Source organism: Chiroxiphia lanceolata, chromosome 1 (genome assembly GCF_009829145.1).
Source record: "Chiroxiphia lanceolata isolate bChiLan1 chromosome 1, bChiLan1.pri, whole genome shotgun sequence".
Taxonomy (NCBI): Eukaryota; Metazoa; Chordata; class Aves; order Passeriformes; family Pipridae; genus Chiroxiphia; species Chiroxiphia lanceolata.
Genome location: NC_045637.1, coordinates 155,595,336 through 155,623,252, shown reverse-complemented (window position 1 = coordinate 155,623,252; position 27,917 = coordinate 155,595,336). Strand labels below are relative to the sequence as shown.

Below are 27,917 nucleotides of genomic sequence, written 5' to 3'. Positions count from 1 at the left end.
GGACCTGTTTCATGGGGAGGAAGGGTATGTTTTCCCTGTTCACATCCTCTTATCATCATTAAACCCTGTCTTCCTGCAGGTCCAGCTGACAGAGATCAGCCTGTCAGGGACGCCGAGCACACACAGCCCAGATCATCCCAGCACCAACCAGTGGTTTATCTGAGCTGCTCAGACCCACCCTGATGCTTTTATTGTCTCCCTGCACAGGATCGTTTTCCAAGGGCAGACATCCCCACAGGATCCCTGTGCCCTTCCCTGGCCTGGGCCAGGTGGAGCAGGGCCGTGCCAGCCCCCGGAGCGGGCACATCACTACACCCCACGTCACCACTAATGCCCAATCTGAGAGCTCCCAGCCTCAGCAGATGAATCAGCCTAGTGCTTCTATTTTTGCTTCACTCCTGAAGCTATTACTTATCCCTGCTAATGCCTCTGATTTTTTCTCCTTTAATCTCCCCCCATCGTTCCTGTGCAGCCTCTTGTGCTGGTTTCTAAGGCAACCTCCCTTTCCAGGATGCTGAGCTCCCCCTGCCAGCAGCAGCCACGTGACCTCCAATTAAGAGTTATTCCCAATAGCAGTGATCAGAGGGAATAAACCACGAGGACACGCTCTGTGTGTCCCCAGAACTGGGATTTACCCCCTCCCTGGCCCTGTGCTCACACACACACACACGGGTTGTGCTGCTCAGAGTGCAAAACCAGCCCGACACTCCTGCTGAACTCACACTTCACTTCATCCCAGACTCTGCAAGAAACCAGGCTGGAGGATAAAGCTGGAATATTTAGGACTCTCACCATCAGAACTTTGCACTACAAGCTTAACATTTCAAAGGTGTGGAGCTGTACAGCCCTTAAACAGCCTCATGTTTCACAGGAGAGGTGATTTACAGATCAAATCCTGCTGCAGAATTTACAAGTGATCCATTAAAAATCAGAGATCAGCCAAAATCAGAATTAACACACACTCAAGAGTGTTTCCAACTCAAATTATTACCAGTATTTGGTTATTGCAGGAGCATTTGACAGTGGAAAGTGAAAAGGGGCAAAGCAAACTCCACTGAATGATGCACAAACCACAAACTGGCAACAACAGCCAAGAAAGATGAGACCTGGAATTCAGATTTCCCTGAAAGTTAAACTGCACCACTAAGGGAACGTGATCAAGAGTCTCAACTGGGTAGAATTTGCAGCCAGAAAAGTGCATTTATTTCCATCCCAGCTTTTCTTGAAAATCCCAAGTATCAAGGACAAGTGGGAATATGAAATAAGGGAAGGGAATAAAACCTGGAAGTATGGCCAAGGATGGTGGTGCCAGCTCAAAGTGAGAGCTGGGCACGAGACCATCCAGCTGGAGAGAAACCAAGTGTGGATGGAAAATAGCACCAAACCAACTGGGAAAACATCTGGGCATCTGCAGTGGGACACAGCTGGGCTGGGCAACCCTCAATGAACGTCCTCAGAGCTGTGGGACACGACAAGGAGGGTGGGTTAGATGGGAGATTGGGAAGGAATTCCTGGCTGGGAGGATGGGGAGGCCCTGGCACAGGTTGCCCAGAGAAGCTGTGGCTGCCCCTGGATCCCTGGAAGTGTCCAAGGCCAGGATAGACAGGGCTTGAAGCAACCTGGTTTGGTGGAAGGTGTCCCTGCCCATGGTAGGGGTGGCACTGGATGGGCTTTAAGGTCCATTCCCACCCAAACCATTCCATGAATCTGTTGGATCAGTGCAAACAGGCCCCTGAGCACCTGGAATCAGTGAGTTGCACCTCTGGAAAAACATCCTGTGAGCTCGGTTTTGGTATAGAACCAACACCTCAACCAAACCTTCTGCTGAAGCTGAACCAAACACACCCAGGAGGGCCAAAGGCAGGGGGAGAGCTGGGAATGGCAGAGTTCTCCTCCCAGACACATCACACACTGAGGGAACTGCCTGGTGACACCCTTTGGGCTTCAGTTCTCTCACACACCTAACTGGGACAATTAACAGGTCTTTAATTAACGAGCAGGCCCCGATGTGATGACGTTCCCACCATTTCAAAAGCACTGCTAAAGCACCTCTGTGAGATGCTGGATGATGATCTCAGGTCAGAGGCTGCAGTTCCACACTGTTCAGTGTTCACTCAGCCCATTTATTCCCATCAGACAAACCCAATTACAGTTTGGGGTCCCCCAGGAGAACCCCAGACATGATATGAATGAAAGGCTGCTGTGGGAATGCTGAACCCACTTAATATAAAGGAAAACAGTCAGGAAAAGAAAGTATTTAGAGCAAGGGCTTTGTTGTGGCTGCAAAAGAAAAGCAAATCCTGTCATTAAACAGGGATGAGGATTTCTTGCCTTTAAATGTATTTTATTTACACACAAGGGATCCAGATGTTGAGAAATCTGCCCTGTATTCCAGAGGGGGACTGTGGCAATGGGCATCAGTCAGGGATGGGATGGATGGGAGATCCAGGAAAAGAGGGATCTGAGGATGAGGTGACCACTCCAACAGGCCCCTCCAGCCCAAATCTGGGGGGATAACTCAGGACTGGAGCACAGGGAGCTGTGCAATGAGCTCTGTGCCCAGAGCCTCCGGCCCTGGAGCGTGGCTGCCACAGACACGAGATGGCCCCTGGCTGAACAGATTATACAAATCAAAATCCATAAGAGGATACAGCCCCCAAAACACTGAAACAAATTGATTCCTTTTTTTAAAATGGACTATTCTCTAAGGACAGATTGGAGGGAAAAAAAATCTCTTTTGCCAGGCTCCACGTGGAGACACAGCCTGGGGAGCAGAGGGGAGGGATGTCGGCAGCACAGCGGAGCCAAACGGTCCAACCCTGGCTGAGGGAAAACCTTCCACCATCTCCTCCCTCAAACATTCCTCACTCCCAGCCCTGCACTGGCCAAGGCACCTGCTGGGAAGTACAGAATTTAGGACCCTGCTTTTTACCTATCATTCCCAATTTTAGTTTTAATTCACACAAAGGCAGCAGAAAGGTTCAGTCACGCTGAAGGCTGACAATGTCTGTCATGTTTTGTTTATCTTCCCAGCTGCCTCCTGACAGCAAAAGGTAAAAAACAATTTTCCAGAAGATGCTGGGGCAGCTCCTACAATGGCAACAACAAAAATGAGACGCTGAAATAAATCCCAAAGAGGGATAAGGGATTAAATTCAAATTGCATGATCAGCCTTTTAGCCAAGGTTTCTCAACCTTAAACTGCAAAGCCAAAAATAGAAAAAAATAAAATTACAGAAGTGTGCAAGGCCTGATTTAGAGAAGATGGATCCAACTTCTGTCAGGGAGAGGAATCTGCAGCATCACAGTTGCCATGACTCCCAAGGGACATCACAATGCTGGGACCTATTTTAACAGCACACACAGGAGCTGATGTGCTCAGGAAAGTGTCCTGTTATTGCAGAACACACATGTGGGACGTGGGAGCCTGGCTAAAGGGATTTCATTACTGAACTTCAGCAGAGGATCCTCCAAAGTGCTTTAATCTGGGAGCACATCACTGGCTGCCCACCAGGGGAATGAAAAATGGCTCCAGAACCTGAAGGGAGATGACAAGAAAGATGAAAAGAGACTTGGACAAGGGGCTGGAGGCACAGGACAAGGGGGAATGGTTTTCCACTGCCAGAGGGCAGGGTTAGGTGGGATTTTGGGAAGGAATTCCTGGCTGGAAGGATGGGGAGGCCCTGGCACAGGTTGCCCAGAGAAGCTGTGGCTGCCCCTGGATCCCTGGAAGTGTCCAAGGCCAGGTTGGAGGGGGCTTGGAGCAGCCTGGGCTGGTGGAAGGTGTCCCTGCCCAGGGCAGGGGTGGGACTGGATGGGCTCTAAGGTCCCTTCCAGCCCAAACCATTCTATGAGGGTTCTATCAGGTGCCAAGTATGAGCTCCACAGTCCTGCCTGGCAAATCTGGGTGAGTGTTGGCCAAGTTCTGGCAACTGCCCAAAATGTAAAACCTCTGAGCATCCAAGTGTTACCATAACAGGAGGACAAACAAACAGGCACAGAGATACCTGGACCTCACCAATGACCTCCTGGATCTCTGTAGCTCTGCCCAGGGCAGTGGTGGAATCACCATCCCTGGAAGGGGTCGGATGTGACACTTGGGAATGGGGTTTAGTGGTGGCCTTGGCAGTGCTGGGGTTAATGGTTGGACTCAATCTTTGAGGTCTTTTCCAACCTTATCAATTCCATGATTCTCTGTCAGTAAACAAGCACATTCATCATGGTCATGAATCCCAACACCTTTCCCCTCACTGATTTCTGGTTTAACTCGGGTGCAGCTGATGTGTGAATTCCCTGTTCCACCCTCAGTCCCAGCCCAAGGCCCTTCCACACCACTTGTGCCAACTGAGGGATTCAGGACGGGTTTTGCTGTCATTTTGCAGCTCACTGAACAGCTGTTCTGTGGGGAGCTGGGCAGGGATGGAAACAGAGACAAAAGCCTCGCTGATGTGTCTGGATTTCAGGCCTTGGCAGGGGCTGCCCAGGGAGGTTTGGAGTGCCCAGCCCTGGAGGTGTCCCAGGAAGGCCTGGCTGTGGCACTCAGTGCTCTGGGCTGGGGGACAAGGTGGGGATGGGGCACAGGGGGGATCCATGGGCTGGGAGGGCTTTTCCAGCCTCAGGGATTCTGTGGATGGCAAAGCACCTTAAACTGCTGTGGGAACACAGCAACCAACAGTTCCAGAACAAGCTCAGTCACCCCAGGACACCCCAACAATCCCCCCCTGTCCCTCAGAGTGTTGTCCAAACCCTCCTGGAGCTCTGGCAGCCTCGGGGCCGTGCCCACTGCCCTGGGGAGCCTGGTCAGTGCCCAACCAGCCTCTGGGTGGATTCAGAGCTGGTCATTCTGAGCTCCTCTTAAAAAACCCAACCAACCAACTGTTGAATCTACACAGTGTTGAAAGGATGGAGGCAGCAGAATCTTATCAAAGCCCTGTGCAAACTCACGTCAGGGCAACTCTCAGGTGGAAAGTGTGGAGCAACTCACACATTGCTACCTGAACCAGGAATCCTTCAACCCTTCAACCCTTCAATCCTTCAGTTGGTGTTACCTGGGTGAGATGCTCAGGAGGAGTGTTCCTTTCTGCCTGGATCTGCCACTAAAATCCTGCTCCCTTGAATACAGCAGTGAGCAAAGGGGAACAAGAACTCCTGGCACACAATGGAAAGGCTCTGAAGAAATGTTGTTTTTTGTAAAAGATGCTGCCTTCAGCTCTGCCTTTATGTTGTTGCATCATGCACCAAAGAGCATCACTTCTGCAGGCACAAGTTCATGCAGAGAACACCACTTCCACGAAAATAGAACTACTTCAGGTTATGCAACACTCATTAAAATTACAAAACCTCTCAAAAACCTGAGCAGCGTGTTAAGGCACCCGGGAGCTCTGGTTGGGTGAGTTAGTGGCTGCCTCATGCAAACTGGCAGCAAGAAACTCCACAGGAGCAGGAGCAAACTTTTCATGCCTGATGACAAGGCAAAAACCAAGAGCACCTGAGGGCAGGGATCAACCTCCCGGCCCACCTCGGCAGAGCGGAACTCACAGAGGTGCCAGCTCCTTCTGAGGAAGGTTTGGAATCAGCAGAAGCACCGGAATAGTTTTGATTTCCCCTCTATCCATATTACATCCTCCATTTCAAAATTTCTGTGAGCTTCACTCAATTCTATGAAACTCATTCCATCTCGTTTCCTGGGAGCACAGGGACCTGGTTCCCTGGGGAACAGCGAGGAGATGCTGAACCAGCCCCTCCAAAGTCTCCACAGAGAGAGAAAATCTTAAAATTTACCTCAGCCCCACCACTGTTTTGTTACAGCTGCTTCAGAAAAGAGCTTTACTCCAGAAGGAAACCCGTTCTGCAGATGAAGTGGTTCAAGGCAGCTCAAGCCAAAGCCAAGAACCAGCTGCAGGAGAGGAGGAGCAGTTGGTTGCAGTTAGTGAGAGGCAGGACAAACCAACCCAGCACCTCGACAGTGACCCAGAACATTCCCTGCCACTGGAATACTCCAGCCCTGCCTGCAGTGGCACATGGAGCTGCTCAGGGACCACAGGTGAAGGTCCCTTTGTGGCCCGGGTGACAAGAACCCAAGGTGACGTGACAGCCAAAAGTGCCGGGTTACTGAATATCCCCAACAGAGGTAAAACTAAATGGGAATGAATAAAAAAGGTAACCCAGAGTTCTGGAAGTCAGCCCGAGCTGCCAGGCCTCTGGAGTTTGGGAATCAGCTCTGTGAGACAAGCAAGCAGCACCAGGAGCCCCTCCAGAGCAGCCACAACACCCGCCATGCCGCGCTCGCCGGATTAACGGTGCCGGGTTCATGCCAAGGCACTGACAAACAGCAAGGCCTGGATTAATCCTGCTGGGAGCTCGGGGGGCAAACACACACCTTTGTCTGGCCGGGGCCGGGGCGCTGCAGTGGCTCTGGGCTGCCTGGGCACGGCTCTGTCGGGAGCTGACCTGGCCGGCAGCGCCGGCACCCCCCGGCTCTTGGTGGGTCTCATGTAGCCTTTGAGCTGCTCTGCTGCTTTAACTCGCTCTTTCTTCACCTCCTGCACAGCTCTTTGTTCACATCCTTCTTCTTTTTCTTTGCTTGTGTCTTGAGATTCCTTGTCTTTACACATGTCTTGAGATTCTTCTTCTTCTTTATTTGTGTCCTGAGATTCCTTTTCTTTAGCTGTGCTTTGAGATTCCTTTCCTTTGGTTGTGTCTTGAGTTTCTTTGCTTGTGTCTTGAGTTTCTTTGCTTGTGTCTTGAGTTTCTTTTTCTTTGGTTGTGTCTTGAGTTTCTTTTTCTTTGGTTGTTTCTTGAGATTCCTTTTCTTTGGTTGTGTCTTGAGTTTCTTTTTCTTTGGTTGTTTCTTGAGATTCCTTTTCTTTGGTTGTTTCTTGAGTTTCTTTTTCTTTATTCGTGCCTTGAGATTTCTTTTCCTTAGTTTTTTCTTGATATTCCTTTTCTTCAGCTGTGTCGTGAGTTTCTTTTTCTTTGGTGGCGTCTCGAGATTTCTTTTCTTTAGCTGTGTCTTGGGATTCCCTTTCTTTGGTTGTGTCTTGAGGTTTATCTACCTCAGACTTCAACACCGGAGTCTCCTTCAGGTGTGTCTTGTCACCAAGAGCATCCCCCTCCTCTGCAGGCTGAGAGGGACCTTTTTTAATCTCTTTAGGACTGATTTGGGTTGTTTGGGCAGCTGCCACATTTAAATGAGCAGCCTCAGCTTCAGCCACACTCTGTGGCTGTTTGAGTGAGCTCTTCTCACTCCTCTTGCCTCCACCCAGCTCAGCCCCTCCAGCTTTATTCTCCAAGGAAGCCTTGTCAGTGTTGTGCTTTTTATCAGTGGTTTTTACTTCTTTATCAGTCACCTTTTGCACAGGAGAAGGATGAACTCCATCCTTCTTTGACTGAACATGCTGTCTGGTTGCAGGAGCCAATGGAAGTGGTTTCCCTGCCCCACTGCCACCCTGGGAACCAGCCTCTCTGCTTTGCCCACCTTTCTTTGAAACCTCTTCTCCGGGTTCTTCGTGTCCCAGATGGATGGGCTGCTCACAACCTGCCTGGGTCTGGATCTCCTCCTCAGCACCAGCTCTGGGCTCTTTGCTGCTTTTCTCTGCCAGTGCTTCAGGAGCAGGAGCAGGAGGAGCAGGGGAAGGAAGCTCCCCACTCCCTGCACCCCCATCTCTCTGCTTTGGGAAGCCAGAGGAAGCATCTCCCTCATTCTCAGGGCCAGTTACTGTGCTCTGAGCCAAGGATTGGAGGTCACTTCCTTTATTATTCCAAAGCTTTTGAGGGCCAGTGGGGAAGTTTTTAATATTTCTGTTTTCATCTACAAAATCCGTGTCTTCCATCCCATATTCCAGCTGGGATCCCAGGGCAGGCAGCGCTTCACCCCTCTCTGGTTCTGTCTCTGGAGGAACAGGCTGCTTGGAGGCACTTCTGGTCTTTTTACTGCTCCCATCATAACCCCTCTTTTTAGATCTCTCAGTAACCAGGGCCAAAGTGGGATCTGCCACTGCTGGGTGCTCTGGGATAGGATTTCTGTCCCTGCTGGAAGGACTGGGACCTTCAGGTTTGTCCCTTATCTCTGTGTCCCAGGGAGGGCTCATCCCTGCTCCTGCTTTCTGCTCCAGCACAAATGTCTGCTGTGTCTCAGGCTCCAGCTTTTTGTGTTTCTCTTTGCTCCCTGTGTGTGATTTCTGTGGTTCCAGAGGCAAAGCAGGAGCCTGTGCTTTGGCAGGAATGCTGAGGTCATCCAGCAGAGCCTCTGGAGTCCTGGAATCAGCCCCTTTGCCCTTCTCAGACTGCGTTTCCTTGACATTTCCCACTGCAGGGACGTCACCTGGACCCAGCTCAGGACTAGTTTCAGCCTTTTTGCCTTTCACCTCTCTAGTTTTACTCTTGGTCTCGTCCATCCCCACTTCCCTGGTGGGACTGTGTGTCCCGGCCCTGTGCTCTGGGAGAGGTTGGGATCTGTCTGGATCCTTCCCTGTATTCATGGGCCAAGTTTCTCTAGCATTGCCTGTTCCTGGCTCTGGTGTCTCCACCTTATGACCTGAAAGAACTGGCTGATGAGAGGCACTCCTGTTGCCACCCTGCATTTCAGGCTTGCCCAGCACCTCTGCCAGATTCCCTCTTTCCAAACCAGACCCCACTTTATCCAAGGTCATTTCCTTCCTGCTTCCAGCCACCTTCTCCTGGCCCGTGTCCCCCCCAGCCCCCAGGACAGCTGCCTGCCCCGAAGTCTTGTCAGGCTGTTTCCTTTTCCCATCACTGCTCCTCTTCCTGGGTTTCTCTGCCTCCCGTGTCCCACTGGAGCTGAGCCCAAGGGATTCCCTGGCAGCACCTCCGGCATCTCTGCCTTTAGTACCCAAATCCCTCTCTTCTGTCTGGCTGATGGTGTCACCCAGGGCAGGATGTTTGGCTTCCTCTCTCCTGCTCTCCAGCAGCAAAGGTTGGGCTAAAGCCCCCAGATCAGCTTTCTCATCCTTCCCAGTGTTTTCTTTCCTCTCCCCTGGCACCACCTCAGTTGGCCTCTGCGTTTTAGTTCTGTCTTCCTGCAAACACCCAGCAGTGACACAACCCCCCTCTCTGCCCTTATCACTGACTTCCTTAGCTTTATTGGGCAGCTCAGGAAAACCACTTGGGTCCATCTTATTCTCCAGGAAAGGCTGCTGGAAAAAACCTCTTTCCCCTTTTTTACTCCTTCCATCGCTGCCCCTTTTTTTGGGCTTGTCTGCAGGCCAGGCCTGTGCAGAGCTGCCTGGGGGGTGTCCCCTGGCAGGGAAACCTTGGTCTCTGTTGGGATAAGTTGTTTCTTTCCCGTTCTCATCCACCCTCCCTCCATCAGGGGATCTGCTCCCATCCTCTGAGAGCATCATGTGCTCAGGGAAGCTTTTCATCCTTTTGCCCTTCCCTTCCCCGCGCTTTTTTTTGGGCCTGTCCATCCCGTGTGTAAAACCGGGATCTTTGCCAGCCTGCTGCTCTGAAGCACTAAATCCTTTCCCTTTGTTTTGGTCCGGGGAATCTGCTGCCACCCCCCTGCCCAGTGCCTCGGCAGGGCTGGGATGTTTGGGAGCATCGGGAACACCGTTGGCCTTCCCGTCCTGCGGAGCAGGAGCCTCCTCAGGCTTTGGGGAAGCCGAGGGTGCAAGAGGCCCTTTAGCAGCATCTCTTGGGGTCTTCAGTCCTCCCTCTGGTACTGGTTTAGTCTCACCAGCTGCCTTTGGCTCTGTAGGAACTTTGTCCTCCAGCCCAGCCTCTCTGAGGGATTCATTCCCAATCCCTTTGCTTTTTTCCCAGCTTTTCTTTGCTGTTGCTTCCAGAGCCCCATGGGAAGGCTGATGGACAGTGTCACTGAGGGTTTCCCGACTTGGAGATGTGGTTTTAGGCTCCTTGTTTTTATCAGGAAGGGGCAATTCCGAAGGTTTGCTCTGTAAGGGAGTTTCTGCTTTGCTCACATTGTCCAGCCCGGGACATCTGGGCTCCTTATCCTCCCTCTTCTCCTTTTTATCAGGAAAACCTCTTTCCAGAGGCTTGGTGGGTGCCTTTGCTGGGACAGATTCCCCCACCTTAGTCTTGCCCACCTGCTCCACGGGAACCTCTTTGCTCTTGCCTTCACATTCCAGCATCCAGCTTTCACCTCTCCTTCCCTCTGTTTTCGTGACATCCCCAGGCCTGGCATCCAACACTCGGGATTTCTGGGCCTGCTGTCCTGGTGCTGGCACCGAGGAGGCATTTTGCTCATCCAGGACGTGGTTCCCAGCTGTTATTTTAGCATCCTTTGGCACATCCAAAGCTCTGCTTCCAGGGGCAGCCCCCGGCATTCCAGGACACACCCCCGGACCCTGCAGTGCGGCACCAAACGGAGAATTCCCGGGAGCTCCGGGGGCTGTTCCATTCTCATCCCAGAACTCCATCGCTCTCGGCAGCTGGTTTCTCCTTTGTTTGGGTTTCTTTTTCTTCTTCTTCACCACGGCACCTTCCAAATCCCAGTTTTCCCGGGGTGGATCCCCGTAGCTCTCCACAGACCCCGTGGGGCCATGGGCTGCCCTTCTGGGTGGGACCCTCCTGCGAGGGGAGGCTCCAGCACCACATCCGAGCTCCACCACGGGGTCAGGGCTCTTCTGCTCGGGGAGACCTACTGGCTGTTCCTCTGGCACAGCTGTGAGAGGCACTGGGGCAGCTTTTGCTCCGCCAAACCCGCGGTCGCTGGATTTGGGAGCTTGCCTGACTTGTGCAGTGGGAAGACCTGGAATACAGAAGCCTCCTCAAACATCAAAGCCACTATTTGCTCGCTAAGAAAATAACAAATATACTATTTAAGTGACTTTAGCCATCCCAAACGGGCCATACAGTCACATGGGCTGGATTTCCAGCACTGATACCACACTAAAGGCACCTCGGTAGGGCTGGGGGAGACATTCACCCCCAAAACCTACTTAATTACTTCCAATACGTGGCCAATGCCCTTTAAAAATAAGTCCTGCCAGAAGCTCTTACCCCACCAAAAAGCACCAGTTCCTGTAAGGACATGCTATGGCTTTTTAAAAATGCATTAAGGATCCATTTTGTCTAAGCAAGACAAGATTAAGAGAGAGACTTTTTATATCTCCAGCTGGCATCCTTCCAGACTGGGAAAACAGAAGTTTAGTGGAAAGACTGGAAGAGATGGAGGGGATGAGAGCCAAGTTTCCCCCAGCACCAGGGTGGGAGCAGTGGGAGGCAGAACCTGTGTCCCAAAGTCACCTGCTGTGTCCCTTCAGGGCTCCCTCAGCTCCAAAGCCACTGAGTTTTAGGAGAGCATCAGTCATTTGTCACTTAGCCCTGGCCCACAAATCCACCTCCACGACCAGTGTGGCACCACCAGCTCCTGGAGAGGCAGGAAAACAATGACACCTTCCCTCGGCAGTTACACAACTCAATTTGGAATTCCTCACTGGGGATGCTGTAGCAAGGATTAATGGTCCTTTTAACACCCAAATAAAAAGCCAGTGGTGATGGCAAAGACATGGTGAGCTTTTCATCCTCCAGCAGAGCAGCTGTGAGCCAGTCCCAGTGAGAAAGTACTTGGAGCACACGGATTGGGGGGTTCAGTTGGAAATGGAGGGGAAAAGAGTCTTTCAGAGGGCAGGGACCAGAGGGAAGTGCAAAGCCAGCACCAGGAATTCAGAAAACCACACCAAAGAGACTCCTGCTTGCTCAGGTGGCCCCACAGCCAGGAGGGAAAGGTGAGCAGTTCAGAGAGGAGACAATTTCCATGGCAAAATGGAAATCCATGTCCTACCTGTGGGCTCTGGCAGGGCCTCTCCTTGCTGAGGTTCCACGTGGTTGTGCTCAGGCTCCTCCTTTTGTGCCTCCACAACCACAGCAGGGACAGACTTTTCTGGAAGGTCTTTATTTTCTAGTGCAACGTCTTCTTTTGCTTCTGCTGGAGCTGGAACATGAAAAACAGGGACAGGAAGCTTCAGGTCTCAGCAATTCAGGGAGGCTGCAGAAAAACGAGGCTCTTGGGAAGGGGACAGGGCTAATTTTATGTTTAATAGGAATGAAGCTCCTGAGACATGGTTTTCTACCATATCTTATCTCCTCACAAACCGATTTTAAGCAGCAATTTTATATTCTGCAAGACATGCCAAGAGGGAGGCAAAACACGAAGCAGAGACTGTTTCAGGCTTAAGCACAGGGTGTTTGTTTGGGTTTTTTCCCTCTTTGTAATCATCCTAATTCAGACTGTCCCAGATTCCCACCGGAATTCAGATCCAGAACAAACTCCATTATCAGTCTGGAGTCCCTGGCTAATGCTGAGCACCTTGAATTCATCTCTCTCTGCCTCACAGCACCTTCCTGCAGACACCACACCAGCCCTTGCTATGTGTAATTACACCAAAGTTCCATTTATAAGCCATAATTACATGGGAGAACAGTTCTCCCTGTAATTAATTCTATTCAAATTCTAAATAGAAAGGAAGATGATGACAGACATTGGTACAACAACCACGGATGAGGAAGAAAAAGACAAGTTATACGAAGGTAACTTCAAATGTTAATCTTAACATGGATTTATAACAGCCCTTTGTCAGCACACACGAAAAACCTGCTTGAAATTCAACTTTTATTACATTTTCTTTGCTAAGGGCAAAGAGGAGCAGTGCCTGTGGTGGGGCAGAAGGAGCTGGTGACCCAGTTTTATCCTGGGCTTTGCATTTCCCACCTGCTGGTTCTGGAAGGTGGTTGGTTTGCCCGGGAAGGGGCTCCTTGGAGGGGCTGGGAGGGGGTTTGGTGTCCTTGGTGTCCTCTAAATGATCCACACGAGCTTCTGGGACTTTGGATTCTTGTTCCACCTTTGCTGTTGCTTCTGTAAAGAATAAAAAAAAAAAAAATCACATTTTAAATTTAGATTGAACAAGATAAAAACCACTTCCTCTCTTAATTCTTATTTTCCACAAGAACAGGGATGAGCCAGCATGTCTCTGTGGCTGCCCGAAAAACAGAGAGCACTGCTGAGAATGCCCAGGGAAAACAATCAAAATCATCAAGAAATTCTAGCTCTGTATTTTCTCAGTGGAGAGCCCCTGGGAAGCACCTCCTGGGTACCCTGAGAGCAGCACTGAGCTCTCCCCAGGGGGTTTTAGGCCAAGCAAACCAACCCTTGGACGTGATGGTTGTCAGGGGCTTTTCCAGCCTGAATTATCCTGTTGCTCCAGGATTTCGGGCACAGACTCACCTGCAGGAGACTTGTCCAAGGGAGACTTTTCTTGCTGAAGGGCAGACCCAGATGTCACCAGCTCTCCAGGCACAGCAATTTTGGGGTCAGCTGCAGGGACAGCTCCAGAATCCAGGGTGGGAAGAGGCTTGGCTTCTGCTGCAGGAGCAAACTCAGAATCCATGGCATGGTGGTGGTTGACTTCTGCTGCTGGAGCAAACTCAGAGCCCATAACATGGTCAGATTTATTATCTGCTGCTGGAGCAAATCCCAAATCCATGGCATGGTGATGGTTGACTTCTGCTGCTGGGGCAAACTCAGAATCCATGGTGTGGTTAGGTTTATTATCTGCTGCTGGGGCAAACCCCAAATCCATGGCATGGTGGGATTCCACACCTGCTGCTGGGGCAAACCCCAAATCCAAGGCATGGTGAGATGCAGCATCTGCTGCTGGGGCAAATCCCAAATCCAAGGCATGTTGAGGTTCTGCATCTGCTGCTGGGGCAAATCCCAAATCCATGGCATAGTGGGATTCCATACCTTCTGCTGGGGCAAATCCCAAATCCACGGCATGGTGGGATTCCACACCTGCTGCTGGGGCAAATCCCAAATCCACGGCATGGTGGGATGGAGCATCTGCTGTGGGGGAGAAGCCAAGGTCTGTCCCCGGGCTGGATTTGTCATTGACAGCTTTGGGAGACTTGGCTTCAGGGGCAGGAGAAAACCCAACATCCGTGGCCTGGAAAGGGTTGGCTGCTGCTGAGGGTGCAAATCCAGCATCCAGAGCTTGGGCAGGGCTGGTGTCTCCTGCTTGGACAGAGCCAGCTTCTTCTGCAGGAACGGGCGTGGCCTCGGGGGCTGCACCTGCCAGGGACACACGGGCACAGGAATCAATGGGAGTGCAGATGGAAACACCTGACCCTGTGCTTTAGGACTTTGTGCCTCTCCCCTTGTCCTTCAGCATCCCCTGCTGCCCCCTCAGCCCAGGGCACCCCAGCTGTCCCCCTGTTCCTGTCCCCCCGAGTTGGCACCTGCCCCAGCCCCAGTTGGCACCCGGGCTGCAGGGGATCCCTCTGCTCCCAACACCCAGCAGCCAAACAGGGACTCGTTGGGTTTAAAACCTCTCTGGTGCCACAGAGTTGGCAAAGGGCCAGAGCTGCTGGATCCAGTGCCAGGAACACATTCCAGCAGAATACGGACAGGAGTCACAGCGAGGGGGGTTGCAGAGAATCCCATAATGGTTTGGGTTGGAAGGGACCTCAAAGCCCATCCATTCCCACTCCCTGCCATGGGCAGGGACACCTTCCACCAGCCCAGGCTGCTCCAACCTGGCCTTGGACACTTCCAGGGATCCAGGGGCAGCCACAGTTTCTCTGGGCAGCCTGTTTTTCCCTCCATAAGCAGGACACAGAAAATGTGGAATCACCTTTGTGAGCCCAGCTGGGAATTCCAAGAGCAGAAAAAGTCCTGGGACACTCCAAAGCCACACACAGTTCATTTTAAACATGGCTTGTGCTGTCAGAGGGTGGTTTGGTGCTGCAGCTTAAGGCACTCCTGACACAACAGTCATCCTGTGAATTCCCAAATCCCTCCATTCCTTCCTGACCAAATTGGCCTCGCTCATTTTCCACACAGTATCTCCCAAGACACTGAGCTGGTAATTCCAAACCAGCATTTGTCACTTCACAGCACAATCAAACCTCTGTATTTAACCTCCCATTCTTCTAAAATCCCCTTAAAGGAGTTTTTTTCAGTCGGTTTTTATTAAATATTTCTTTTCTAGAGGCAATTGTATAAATTATCAGTGCCAGGAGCACTGGATTTCTCTTCTGCAGCTCCTAATTCCCACAGCCCCAAGCTCTGCCCATCCTCCATGTCCTGCAGCACCATGACCTGAACATCTCCCACCTACTGCTGAGTAGATGTTACACAAAAATAAAATTTCTACTGATTTTTTTTTTTTTTGAGTCACATCTAAAAATATCCTCCCCAACCAATGGAAAACGTATTAAATCTAAGTAAGATACTTAAACTGAAGTCAGAAACAGATAGGAAAAATGCAAAAAATGCCTTTTAAAATGGTCCTTAAGAATCCATTTAGATAAAATGACCATTAGATACTTAAACTGAAGAAGGAAAAAAATAAGAAAAATGGAAAAGGTCTCTTTTAAAATGGTATTTAAGGATCCATTTAGACGAAAGGAGTATTTCAGTGAGGGAAACCAAGAAGATCCATCATGCACCACCCTCACTTGGGTTTGCCTTTGCTGTGGTTTAAGTGACACCACGATCTTCTCCAAAATAAAATTCCAAGATTGTGATTTTACAGATGGATAAGACTGTAAATAAACAGGTCTTAAAAGCAATATGGATGTTCCCCAGTGGATGAGGGGAATTAGTGGAATAAAGCATCAGGAAACAGGACAATGACTGGTACCACAGGTCTGATGCTCTGCACAAATACCTTAAAAACCTTTTTTTTTTTAAACAGAGTCTTTAACACAGACAGGCCTGAAGGTATTTCTGTACAGATCAGGCTCATGGCAGATGTGGCACTTGGGGACACGGTTTAGTGGTGGCCTTGGCAGTGCTGGGGAACAGCTGGACTCAATCCTAGAGGGCTTTTCCAACCCCAATTCCGTGATTCCACGTTGTAACCATGTTCTTGACACACCTCAGCATTTTCCTGGAGCTAAAATCTGGAGACAGTGAAGGATCATTAAACCAGTTCCTGGACTGGGGACACAGGAGCTGGCAAGTCCAGCAGAGTTGCTGCTCCTCCCCAACACTCCCCAGGAGCCCAAACCTTCAGTCCCAGCAGGATTCCTTAATCCCTCGCTGCCTTTCCCTCAGAAGAGGCAATTCCATGTCTTCCCACCATCACAACCTGGTCTCAAGGGACCCAAACCCAGCACCAACCTTGAGGCTGGAGGGACTTTACCTTTTGGTCCGTGGGCAGCTCCGGGCTCTCCCGGGAATGCTGAGCCTGCAGCAGGAGCAGAGCCGGGGGGCACGGCCGGGGGGCTCTCGGGCAAACTCGTCCTTATTGCTTCTGTGGTTACAGGGGGCACTGGGAGACACGACCAAGGGGGGGTGAGCACCTGGAAAGCTCTCAGAGAACAGGTTCCTCTCCTGGGATGTGAGTCCCCCTCCCAGGCAGTGCCTGCAGCCACCCTGGGGAGTGAACTCCCCCCTCCAGCCTCCCCCTCAGGGCAGAGAAAACCAGAATCGCCTTTTGGTGTCCATCCTCAGGAAATTAATTTGTGCAACACCCAGGAAAACACTTCAATCCTGAGGGAAGTAACACAGTTGAGGAGTGCTGTGCTACAAAGCCTCCCAGATCCACCCCGAGCCCCAGGTGGAGCCACCAGCTCCAGAAACACCAGCACTGGTGTTCTCTTCTCAGCTTCTTCATTAAATCAGCAATAAAAACCCCATTAGGGATCAAACTTTGTAACACAGATGTATCCCCAATGGAATAACGTCTCAGTGGAGCTCCAAGGATTTAACTGTGACCAGAAACTTAATCACAAAATCCCAGACTGGTTTGGGTTGGAAGGGACCTCAAAGCTCATCCAGTGCCACCCCTGCCATGGGCAGGGACACCTTCCACCAGCCCAGGTTGCTCCAAGCCCCCTCCAACCTGGCCTGGGACACTTCCAGGGATCCAGGGGTAGCCACAGCTTCTCTGGGCAACCTGTGCCAGGGCCTCCCCACCCTCCCAGCCAGGAATTCCTTTCCAGTCTCCCACCTAACCCTACTCTCTTTCAGTCTGAAGCCATTCCCAGTTTCTCAAACACACATTTCCATTCTAAACTGATTTGAGAAGCAGGAACAGTGTTCTCCTTGGTCAGTTCCTGCTCAGCTCCGTTCCAGCCTCGTGTTCCTTGAGAAGGCAGACAGGCAGAGAAGCTGCTTCTGCTGCTCAGAAAGATCTTTACAGCTCCTGCAGGTGAAGACAAAACTGTTCCTACCTGGTGGCTCAACAAAGAAAGAGGCATCTGGTCCCTTCATGTCCTGCTGAGCTCCCATCCAATATTCTTCAGGACCTGTGGAAAACAAGCACACTCAGTCCAGCCCCAGAGGTGCTTTCACTTTTCCAGCTGAAGGCCTTGACTCTGCTGGTCTGGGAGTTCATTCTTGAGTGATGTTTCAGTTCCCTCTAAGAAAGGTACCCGAAATCATGTTCTTCCACAATTATTGCCAGGGAAAGCTTCCATCAGGGAAGGGTTACAAGCACTGACCCAAAAGAGGAGCTTCTCTCCTCAGCTCTTCTGGGCAAGTGGCTCTGAGTGGCCCTGCAAGAGCAGGGGGGGTTGGAAAAGTCTCCTTCCAAGCTCAGCTGTTGTGGGATCTCCTCCTATGGAATCCCAGTACGGTTTGGGTTGGAAGGGACCTTCCTGACCCCACCCTCAGCACATCCCACTGCACCACCCACTGCCAGTGCCACCAGGAGACTTTCCAAACCACTGCCAGTGCCACCAGGAGACTTTCCAACCTCGACTTGTTTTACGTATCAGTTCCCCCCCCAAGATTCTTCCCGACTCCCAAACTCAGATTTTCCAGCTGCAAACCCCCCAAACCCACCCAGACACCCAAACACCCACTTCTCACCTGCTTTGTCCTGCAGGAATTCTGTGCCTGAATCCAGGCCCATGAAGGCTGACGGGTCCAGAGCCTCTGCAGGAGAATACATGGGCCCCAAGAAAGGTTGGTCAGGTACCATCATAGGGCCGTGTGGTGCTGAGGAAACAAAGCCCTTTTGTTAATCACCAGCCCTCTTCACTTTTTTTAATCTACTTTATTTATTAATTTATGCTTATTTTAACTTTATTTATTATATTTTAACTTCAAAAATAATTTTTGTTAAAATAAATCTTCATTAAACCATTAAAATTAATGTTTATTAAAATAATTGTTTATTAAAATAAATATTTTAACGTTTAAAATAAAATGCTTTAACTTTATTTACTGAGTTATTTACTTTATTTATTAACGACTCCTCTCCTAAATTTCAAGTCTACACAACACTTGGACCTTTCTGCTCACAAGCACTTCAGTTCAAGTTCGTATCAAATCTGTTATTTCAGCTTTACAAACCATAAATTCTGTATTCATGCAGAACTTTTTAACAAGGTGTAAGACAGTAAACACAGGCAAATCACTTCCCCTTGGCTTTCTGCTTCTGCTGCCACGAATTCCTGCTAATAATCACTTAATAATCCAATATTAATAAAATAGTCCAACAGTTCAAAACCCCAAGACCACCCCGTGGAAACAGTTTGCGTGTATTTGGTTTTTAGACACGAAAATAAGAGCAGGAGAAAAGGCCTGTGAACTTAAGACCTTAGTAATTTGCTGTATATATTTGAAAGTCAACAGAGAGAACTCCCCAGCTCGAGGAGCAGGAGAAAGGCTGGGGAGGAACTCACTGAGGATGTCCCTGGAAGCTTCCCCATGGCCCGGGAACAGCGGCACGTTCCTCACGTCAGCAGGGAAGGACAAATCCGGCAGGTTCTCCCCTCTGTGCATGTTGAAGGGGTCTGAGGAGACACAAGGAGGTCGGTGTCACCACCCAGGGGGAGGACAGGGCACAGAGGAACATCAGAAAAGGAGGTGAAGGTGCTCCTGACCCCAGCACTGCACCCCCCAGGGAAAGCTGCTCTCGGGGTTAGTTACCAGGAGCAAACTCCTTCGTAATTCCAATTTCCACCCACCAGTGACAGTTCTCAGGTTGCTTCCCAGGGAAAGCTGACTGACATTTAGGTCCTGGCTGTTCAGGGAGAACCTCCTCCTCCTCCTCTCCAGGAGGAATCATCTGCTTGTGTCCTGATGGACACATCCAGTTCACCTGAGTGAGGAATGACGGCTGAGCTCGGCTCAGTTAAATCCAGAGCAGACCAAGGGAAGGAGTAGAACCTGTGAGCTCTCCCAGCCAGGAGCTGTATCCCAGTAGGAACTGGGTGATGGGTCAGTATTATAACCAAGTAACAAGGCAGAAGGGAAAGCAGTGTTCCAGGCAGACTGCTCCATCCCTGGAAGTGTCCAAGGCAAGGCTGGGCAGAGCTTGGAGCTACATGGAATAGACGTTTAAGGTTCCTGTCACCCCTGCCCTCTGGCACTGGGAAGCCATTCCCTGTGTCCTGTCCCTCCATCCCTTGTCCCCAGTCCCTCTCCAGCTCTCCTGGAGCCCCTTCAGGCCCTGCAAGGGGCTCTCAGCTCTCCCTGGAGCCTTCTCTTCTCCAGGGGAACCCCCCCAGCTCTCCCAGCCTGGCTCCAGAGCAGAGGGGCTCCAGCCCTGGCAGCAGCTCCGGGGCCTCCCCTGGACTCTCTCCAGCAGCTCCACGTCCTCCTGCTGCTGTTCCCAGGGCTGGAGCAGCTCTGTAGGGGGGTCTCAGCTGAGGGGGCAGAGGGGCAGAACCCCCCCCGCCCTGCTGTGGGATCAGCCCAGGCTGTGGGTTCACAGCTGTCCCTGGGATACAGCCCTTCCTGGGCCAGGAATGGGGGATTCCTGGCACACCTGCCTGGCCTGTGCCACGTGTCCATGGCACTTCTCTGGACAGGCACAGCCTCTCAGAGGTGAGGGACATTTCCCAGACTCTGTCACATGTTGTGTCACCCAGGAGTCAAAGGACTCCCCGCTCACCAAATTCCTGTCACACCCCATTTCCAGACACTGCCCGGATCTCTCCCAGCTGCCCAATTAACAGGGATTCAGTTGAAGGCTGTTGCTCATTTTCATGCCAGATGTGCTTCCTGCAGGGCCAACGGCCCAGCTTCAGGTGTTCCCATGCCCACAGTGCTCTGAGATGTCAGAATCAGGTGAGCTGAGGGAATTAGAAACCTGTCAGACCATTTGAGATGCCAAGACAACATCTTCCCCCAGAGCAAGGTGGAGAATATTTTAAATTCAAGCTGTTTAGATCAGTGTTGCCAGGACTAAACAACTGCCCTTTTTTCCAAATAAAAGAAACAACCCCCAACCAAAAAAGGAAAAAAAATAAAAACAAATAAAATCATCACGACTGAAACCAATTTAGAAACTAAAAGAGATGCTGCTGTTTTTCCCTCTTTGTCCAGCAGTTGGATGGTGTGGGAAAAATGGGCAGCTCGGATTAAACCCTGTCTCTGCTCCAGAGGGAAAAAGGGGAGAAGTGGAAGAACTTTTTGGTTGCAAGACACTCTAAGGACATGAAACCTAAAGAAATGTGGTTTCATGCAACAAATAACCCACAAATTCACATTATTCAGGCCACAAGATCACTGGGTGACGGGCCAGGTATGTAAATTGTTCCTAGTCAACAGCTTTGACATCTGGCTCTTGAGCATAGCAACATCAGCATCCCATTCCTGCAGCCACAAAGAGGCAGGAGGGAAAACCCTACAAATTAGTGCTGCTTCTGTTCCAGTTCTTCCATGGATCATTCCCTACCCTTGTAAAAATACATCATTTCTTCACAGAATCTCTCAGTAAATCCACGATTCAGATCATGCATTAAGCAGGTCCACAGTGCTCAAAACTATATTAAACCCAGAAGTTCCATCCTGTACCTTTCCCTGGGATAACCTGGGCAGCACCCCCATTTCTCAGGTGCTCCAGGAGCCATTTCCCACAACCTTTCTCGAAAGGGAGAGAAAACTGAGGGGATGTTGCTGGGTGAAAGTGTCTCTTTCTGTAGGGTTATACAAGGTTCACCATCTAATTTTCAGGAGAGTCAGCAGCTCCAGAGGCTCGGGAACAGCCCGACCTGCATTGCAGAGCAGTGACATGACAGCTGGAACGGGCCCTGCCCAGAGCCAGGGGCAGCTGGAGTTCAGCAGGCAGGGACTGGGAGAGGTTTGCACCAAACTCCACAGCTCCCAGGAGAGGTTCAACTGTGGGAGTCAACCAAAAACTGCTCTTGTCATACAATTATAGGATCATTAAGGGTGGAAAAGCCCTCCCAGCCCATGGATCCCCCCTGTGCCCAATGCCCACCTTGTCCCCAGCCCAGAGCACTGAGTGCCACGGCCAGGCCTTCCTGGGACACCTCCAGGGCTGGGCACTCCAAACCTCCCTGGGCAGCCCCTGCCAAGGCCTCACCACTCTTTCCAGGGAGAAATTCCTCCTGATGTCCAACCTGAGCCTCCCCTGGCACAGCTGAGGCCGTTCCCTCTCCTCCTGTCCCTTGTTCCCTGGCAGCAGAGCCCGACCCCCCCCCGGCTCCCCCCTCCTGTCAGGGGGTTGCAGAGCCAGAAGGTCCCCCCTGAGCCTCCTTTTCTCCAGGCTGAGCCGCCCCAGCTCCCTCAGCTGCTCCTGCTGCCCCAGCCCCTTCCCAGTTCCATTCCCTTCCCTGAACACGCTCCAGCCCCTCAGTGTCCTGTACTGGAGACCCCAGAACTGCCCCCAGGGCTGGAGGTGCCTCAGCAGTGCCAGCACAGGGACGGGCCCTGCCCTGTGTCACCCCATGGCTGGTACAAACCCTGCCCTGTGTCACCCCATGGCTGGTACAAACCCTGCCCTGTGTCACCCCAGGGCTGGTACAAACCAGGGGCCATTGGCCTCCTGCCCCCCCGGGTACACCTGGGCTCATGTCCAGCCTCTGTCACCAGCACCCCCAGGTCATTTCCCAGCTTTCCAGCCCCTCTGCCCAGTCTGGAGTGTTCCATGGGGTTCTTGAGACCCAAGTGCAGGACCCAGATTTGGCCTTGTTGACCCTCACCCCGTTGGCCTCAGCCCATCAGTCCCATGGATCCAGCCTGTCCAGATCCCTCTGCAGAGCCTTCCTGCCCTCCAGCAGATCCACAATCCCAACCTGGTGTCCTCTGCAAGCTGCCTGAGGGTGCCCTCGATGCCCTCGTTCCGATCATCAGCAAAGACATCGAACAGGGCTGGGCCCAGCGCTGAGCCCTGGGGACACCACGAGGCACCGGGGGGTGGAAGGCAAGAGAGAAGCCCCTGTGGGGGTGGAGACCAGCCCTTCACCACATCCCACAGCCCCTAAAATCGGGGATGCTGCGGATTCCCAAGCAGTGGAGCCCTACCAGCCATCTCCATGGGCTTGAACACGGGCTGCGGGTCGAAGCGCAGCTCCCGCTCGTCCGTCGACCAGGAGTCGTTGCGGTCGAGGAACTCCTTGTAGGACAGCTTTTCATCCATGATTCCTCCTGGGAACACTGAAAGGGGAGGAGAAAGCGACACAGCCAAAACATTAAAATACTTGGAGCAGACTATTGGACGATGTGACATTCGGAGGCTGACGGGGAACAGGAACTGGGAGTCAAAGCAGAGACCAGAACAGTCATTTATTTCTGCTCTGATCCAACTCTTCAAAGGGGAGAAACAGAACGATGGGAATTCCGTGTGTTGATACACATGTAGGATCAGGAAGGGACTCACACTGAAGTGCAGTACTATTCAAAATCCTTGCATTGTACAAAAGAAAGAAAAACTTAAGCCCTAAAGCTTTAAACTGGACAAACTCAGTGGAAAGGCTCAAAACTAACACCCAGACTAGTGGCTTTTTAGCTTAGTTTTCATTTTAAGGAAACCTGAATTTTTCAACTCTTCTCTGGACAACCTTAGAGTTTCCAACTGATTCCAGTTTCTTCTGGAAAGAAACACAAAAATATTGACCCCAACTCCCTCTCTCATCCCCTAAAACAACATTCTCTGCTCTTTAGCCAATAAATCTTTTTATGCTTTTAATATTTTTACCTTCACTTAGGCTAACAGTACCTGGAGCTCAGGAGAGGAAATTCAGAGTGTGCCTCAAAAGAATATCCCTGGAGATGACCCTTAATTCAGTGCAAAACTGGCTAATTAAATAAAAGTTAATAAAAGCAATCCCAATGTTAACACAGAGAGGGACCAGAAGGGAAGAATTAATTAAAAACACGATTCTGGTGTATAAAAGCAACAACCTGGTACCAGGTAGGCAAAAACAGCAAAGTGGGCAGACTCTAGAGACTCTATACATTCTAATAATAACAATGAAGTGATTGAGAAAGACTAAGATGGAAAAATGGCTTTTGTGTTTCCCTGATAAAATAAGGCAATGCCACCAGCACAAATCAATCAGTGGGAACAGCAATTTGCTCAGAGATTTTGTCCTCAGAAGAGCAGGAGGGGACTCCATGAAGGTAGAAACACATCAGAACCTGTGATTAACACCTGATATTATGTCCAATTAAAGCCTGGAGGCCCAGGCCCCCCGTTGTCCCTGGGGCTGGGGCTCTGCAGGGTCAGAGGCGTGTGACCGGCTGCGTGTCCCTCTTCTGAGCTGATGACAGAAATACACTTTAGCTGGGACTTCCCAGATAATCCCCAGGAAAGCAGAAGAATTAATGAGCTTTAACTCCCTTTGAGGCATCACATGAAGGGCTGGGTGGGTTCAGTGGTGTCACCAGGGTTCAGCTCAGTGCCCTCACGGGGGGCAGGACACGGGCTCCTCTTCCTCTCTCTCTCCCAGCTTTGAACTGGGGTGTCCCACAACAACCACCCCACAAGGGACACGCTGGGAAAATGCTCTTTCACCACTGAAATTCAAAATATGGAGAGTGCCACCTGCCAGGTGTGGCACTGACACACCACGAGATGGGCACTGGCTGGGGGGAGAAATATCATAGATAAGTGATATCAGGGAATGAACCCTGGAATGGTTTGGGTTGGAAGGGACCTTAAATCCCATCCACTTCCAAGCCCTTGCCACAGGCAAGGACACTTTCTGCTAAAGGAATGTTATGCCCTAGCAGAAGTTCACAATTGTAGATGAGATCCTATACAGACTCTGATCCAACTAAACACAAACAAAATGTGCTTTATTTTTATGCTTGTACGCCCTCGGAGAGCCAGGGATTGGGAATTCAAAGGGCAATTCCAGTAAACACAAGATCTTCTACTCCTTGGTTTCCAGGTGAACAGGACCCAGTGAAAGCACTGAAGACCTGCCCCAGAATAAATGCAGTTCTGCCCATCCCTGGGGTTATCCCTGCCCCCTGAGCCCTGTGAGCCCCCCGAGCAGTGGGACCTGGCACAGGGACTCTGCTTTGCTGCCAGTGGCTTTCAGCTTTCATTCTGCTCCATGGCTCTGTTTGCCATGGGTCACTTCAGCAGGAGGAGACAGAAGGTTCCCTGGCCAGGCTTTCCATCAGCTCTGCCTCCTCCATGTGACAAAGGACGGGGGGACACATGGACCGCCTGTGTCCCATGGAAAATCCAGCCCAGGGAATGCTGCCCGAGCCCCCAGTCCTGGAGTAGCTGAAAGGCTGATAATTCAAGCAGGAAATATTTTATTAATTTTATTTTATAATATAATATGATTTTTATACTATTTTATTTTATTTACGTCTGCAAAGTGCTTTGAAGATAAAGTGTCACTACATGTGTCAGGAGACATTATTATTATTTACGATTATCTGTGGTGCAGAACAGCAAGGGATTTAATTAGATTGCACTGGAAATTCCTCCAGACAGGAGCCTGTCATTTGTGTGTCTATAAAACTCTATTTAAAGGAAAAAAAAAAAAAAAAGGAGACACTGAAAGTCCTTGACAGTGCGAGGAAGAGCCTGGGAGCAGTTAAAAACATTCGACAAGAACTTCTTCAAAGCTGATTTTTGGATTAGACCCACACTAAGGCTGAGCAGCTGTAGAGCACACACTGCTTGAATTCTAAATATTTTAAATAAATCTGTTTGTTAGACCACAGAAACACATTGGCACAGTGCCATGATTAGAGATCTCCCATAAAATTAGGGTCATAAAGGTAAAGCAGAAGTCAGACCTGCCCTCTGGTTTTGTTTCAGTGGACAGGTTGTGCTCATGCCTTTAAGTGAGGAGGGGAACCTCCCTCAAGCCCACGCTGGGCTGGGGGAGGAATGAACGGGAGACAGAGTTCTACAGGGAAATATTTACATGTGGCATCGGATGGAACCAAGCTGAGCAACACCACTGGTGCTTTGGAAGCCTCAGCTCCAGCAAAGCCCCAAAATCCAGACCAAAGCTGGTTCAGGAGCAGCTGGGAGCTGACTCCACCAAGTCCTTCGAAGTCTAAACCAAAGACTTGCATGTTCTTCAGACAACGTTTTCATAACAGGTGCTAATTAAAAACCCAATCCAAGCACTGCCTCCCAGCAATCCCAACGTGAGGAGGGATCCAGAGAGCTCTGGAAGGGGGTGAGAGGCCAGAGACAGGCCAGGAGCAGGGACAAGGCTCCTGAGCCAGGAGCAAACATCCCTTCCCTGCAGCCAGTGCCAGGATAACCCCAGAGAACAAAGATTGCTGGGTCAGAATAAACATTAGCAAAACCCCCCTTGCTATTCCCAAAATGTTTTCCAAGTTCTTTGCCCTACAGCCATAAAGCAGACACTTCCAGCTCATTCGTCGTCCCAACCCCATCCCAATATTCAGCTCCTCCTTCTCAAGCTTGGAACATGAGAAAAGTGATCCCAAGGACTCAGAGAAGAGGATTTCTCAGTTCCAGCCCCGGCCCTGCAGCCCCTCCCAAAACACACGTTCTGCCTCCGATCATTGAACAAAAGACACAAAAGCAACAAAAAGGAGAAGCCAAACTCTTACAAGGACCAATCCTGAAAGTGCCTGTTAATGTGTGCCAGCAGCAGATCATGCACTCGACACAAAATGCAAATCTGACAGATCCCACAAACCTGTAAAGCAATTTTAGTGAGTATTAAAGCTCAGTGGCAGCTGAAAATCCGGTTACGAGCGCTGATAATATAAACCAGGGTAGGATTAGAGCTTACAAAGTCTTGCTTAAAGGAAAAAACACCATTAACAACGTACTTACAGAGCAAACTTGCTTCTGACAGGAAAAATAAGGATCCCATGCAAGTAGCACCTTCCCTGCACTGATCCCAGGGCAGGTTCCCAAAGAGAGCAGGACGTTCAGCGGAGCTGCTGACGGCGGGGATTTGTTTGTGTTCTCAGCCCTCTGCAAAGATCAGCACGGCCACAACCCCCAGGGCAGGGCTCAGCCAGCCCAGAGAGCCCTCCTGGCCACCCACCCAGCCCAAAAAGCCCTCCTGGCCACCCACCCCCGGGGCCCCGCTGGGCTGGGGGCTCTGGCAGGAGCAAAGCCCCGTGCCCGAGCAAAGCCCCGTGCCCGGCGCCCCGCAGGACATCCCCCAGGGAATGTCCAGCCAGGAGCTCTCCCAGGAGGGGATTACAGGGTAAAGCCTTTTCGCTGCAGGAGATGCTAATCTTGGGAGGTCACCGGCCAGACCTCCAGAGGGAGGTTAAGTATCTTCCAAATTAATGAGTGTGCAGCCAGGAGAGGCCCCTGCCAGCAACCAGGGAAGAGAGAGGCTTAAGGGCTCCATTCCCATAAGGATCTCCAGGGGAATTTGCCCGGATCTCCCCATTGCTCTGGGTCTTACAGGGATGCCAAGAGGCCTTGCTGGAACCACCACCCAAGGGCAACAGTGTTATCAGCTGGCACAACAGGTCAGGACAATAAATTCCCATCAATCCCAAAGGGAATGAAAGTCCACACAGGTCCACACCTCTGCAGGGTGTGGCATCTGCTACCTTGAAAAAAGGAGCTTCAGAATCAGGGAATTACAGAATGGTTTGGGTTGGAAGGGACCTGAAAGCTCATCCTGTCCCACCCCTGCCATGGGCAGGGGCACCTTCCACTAGCCCAGGTTGCTCCAACCTGGCCTTGGACACTTCCAGGGATGGGGCAGCCACAGCTTCTCTGGAAAATCCATTCCAGGGATTCCACCACCCTCACAGCCAAGAATTCCTGCCCAATATCCCATCTATCCCTGCCCTCTGGCACTGGGAAGCCATTCCCTGTGTCCTGTCCCTCCATGCATTGTCTGAAGTCCCAGCAATGAGAAGCAAATTAAAATCCAGCACCGAGCTGGATGGGAAAATGAAGATGAGGAATCTATTACAGGTCATCAAGAAGCTGCAGGGCATTTCAGACGGATGCTGACAGCTCAAGAAGGGTTTTGTTGCCTTCCTTCTGAAATTCCACGCTGTTATATAACCCGGAATGCTAAAAGAGCTCCGTGCGTACGACTGTCAGAACCGCTATCTCCAAACTCAGGAGATGCAAAGTCAGGAACTTGAAAGTTCAACACAAGGTTCATGTTTTGGCTTTAACAAAAAATCTGCAAGGAAAAAAAAACCTGCAGTTGTTACAGTTTCCTGTCCAGCTTTTTTTCCCTCGCTTATCCTTCCCAGAGGGACATTTTCCAGCAATGTCATCAACTGAATGGCAGAACCACAGAGGTGCAGAGAGCTCTCAAATCCCACCCTCTGCTCCAATTGCTCCAAAAGTTGATTGTTCTCCTGCTCCTGCTTCCCACTGGGAATGTCAGCTGCTCCAGAAGGGAGTAATCCTTTAGCACACCTTGGATGGTATCACAGAAGTCTCCCAGATCCCACAGTGCTCCGGAGTGCCAGGCAGGACAGCTCCCACCAGGAACCCTCTCCAGATTCCCCCATCCAGAACCACTCGACAGACTCCACAGGTTTTAACAGCAAAGGCACCTGAAGTTCTACTTTTAAACAAAAGACTCACTAAAGACTTATTTCCACAGCATTGGAACTACTGGGAGCTGGGGAGGGACTTTGGACAAAGGATGGAAGGACAGGACACAGGGAATGGCTTCCCACTCCCAGAGGGCAGGGATAGATGGGATATTGGGAGGGAATTCCTGGCTGGGAGGGTGGGGAGGCCCTGGCCCAGGTTGCCCAGAGAAGCTGTGGCTGTCCCTGGATCC

The 27,917-nt window shown here is 50.9% G+C and overlaps 1 protein-coding gene across 4 annotated transcripts in view; it reads right to left on the bottom strand.

Annotated features, from left to right (window-relative positions):
- Nucleotides 1–27,917, bottom strand: part of MAP4 (microtubule associated protein 4) — a 145,377-nt gene that overhangs the window by 42,191 nt on the left and 75,269 nt on the right. For all 4 annotated transcript variants that reach the window (XM_032686511.1, XM_032686519.1, XM_032686533.1 and 1 more), the window contains exons 5-12: nt 22,210–22,341; nt 18,618–18,728; nt 17,800–17,928; nt 17,160–17,234; nt 16,127–16,255; nt 13,207–14,049; nt 12,694–12,837; nt 11,767–11,916 (exon numbers count right to left, since the gene is read on the bottom strand). In XM_032686511.1, coding sequence (XP_032542402.1) covers nt 11,767–11,916; nt 12,694–12,837; nt 13,207–14,049; nt 16,127–16,255; nt 17,160–17,234; nt 17,800–17,928; nt 18,618–18,728; nt 22,210–22,341 — 1,713 coding nt within the window. The remainder of the gene's footprint in view (nt 1–11,766; nt 11,917–12,693; nt 12,838–13,206; nt 14,050–16,126; nt 16,256–17,159; nt 17,235–17,799; nt 17,929–18,617; nt 18,729–22,209; nt 22,342–27,917) is intronic.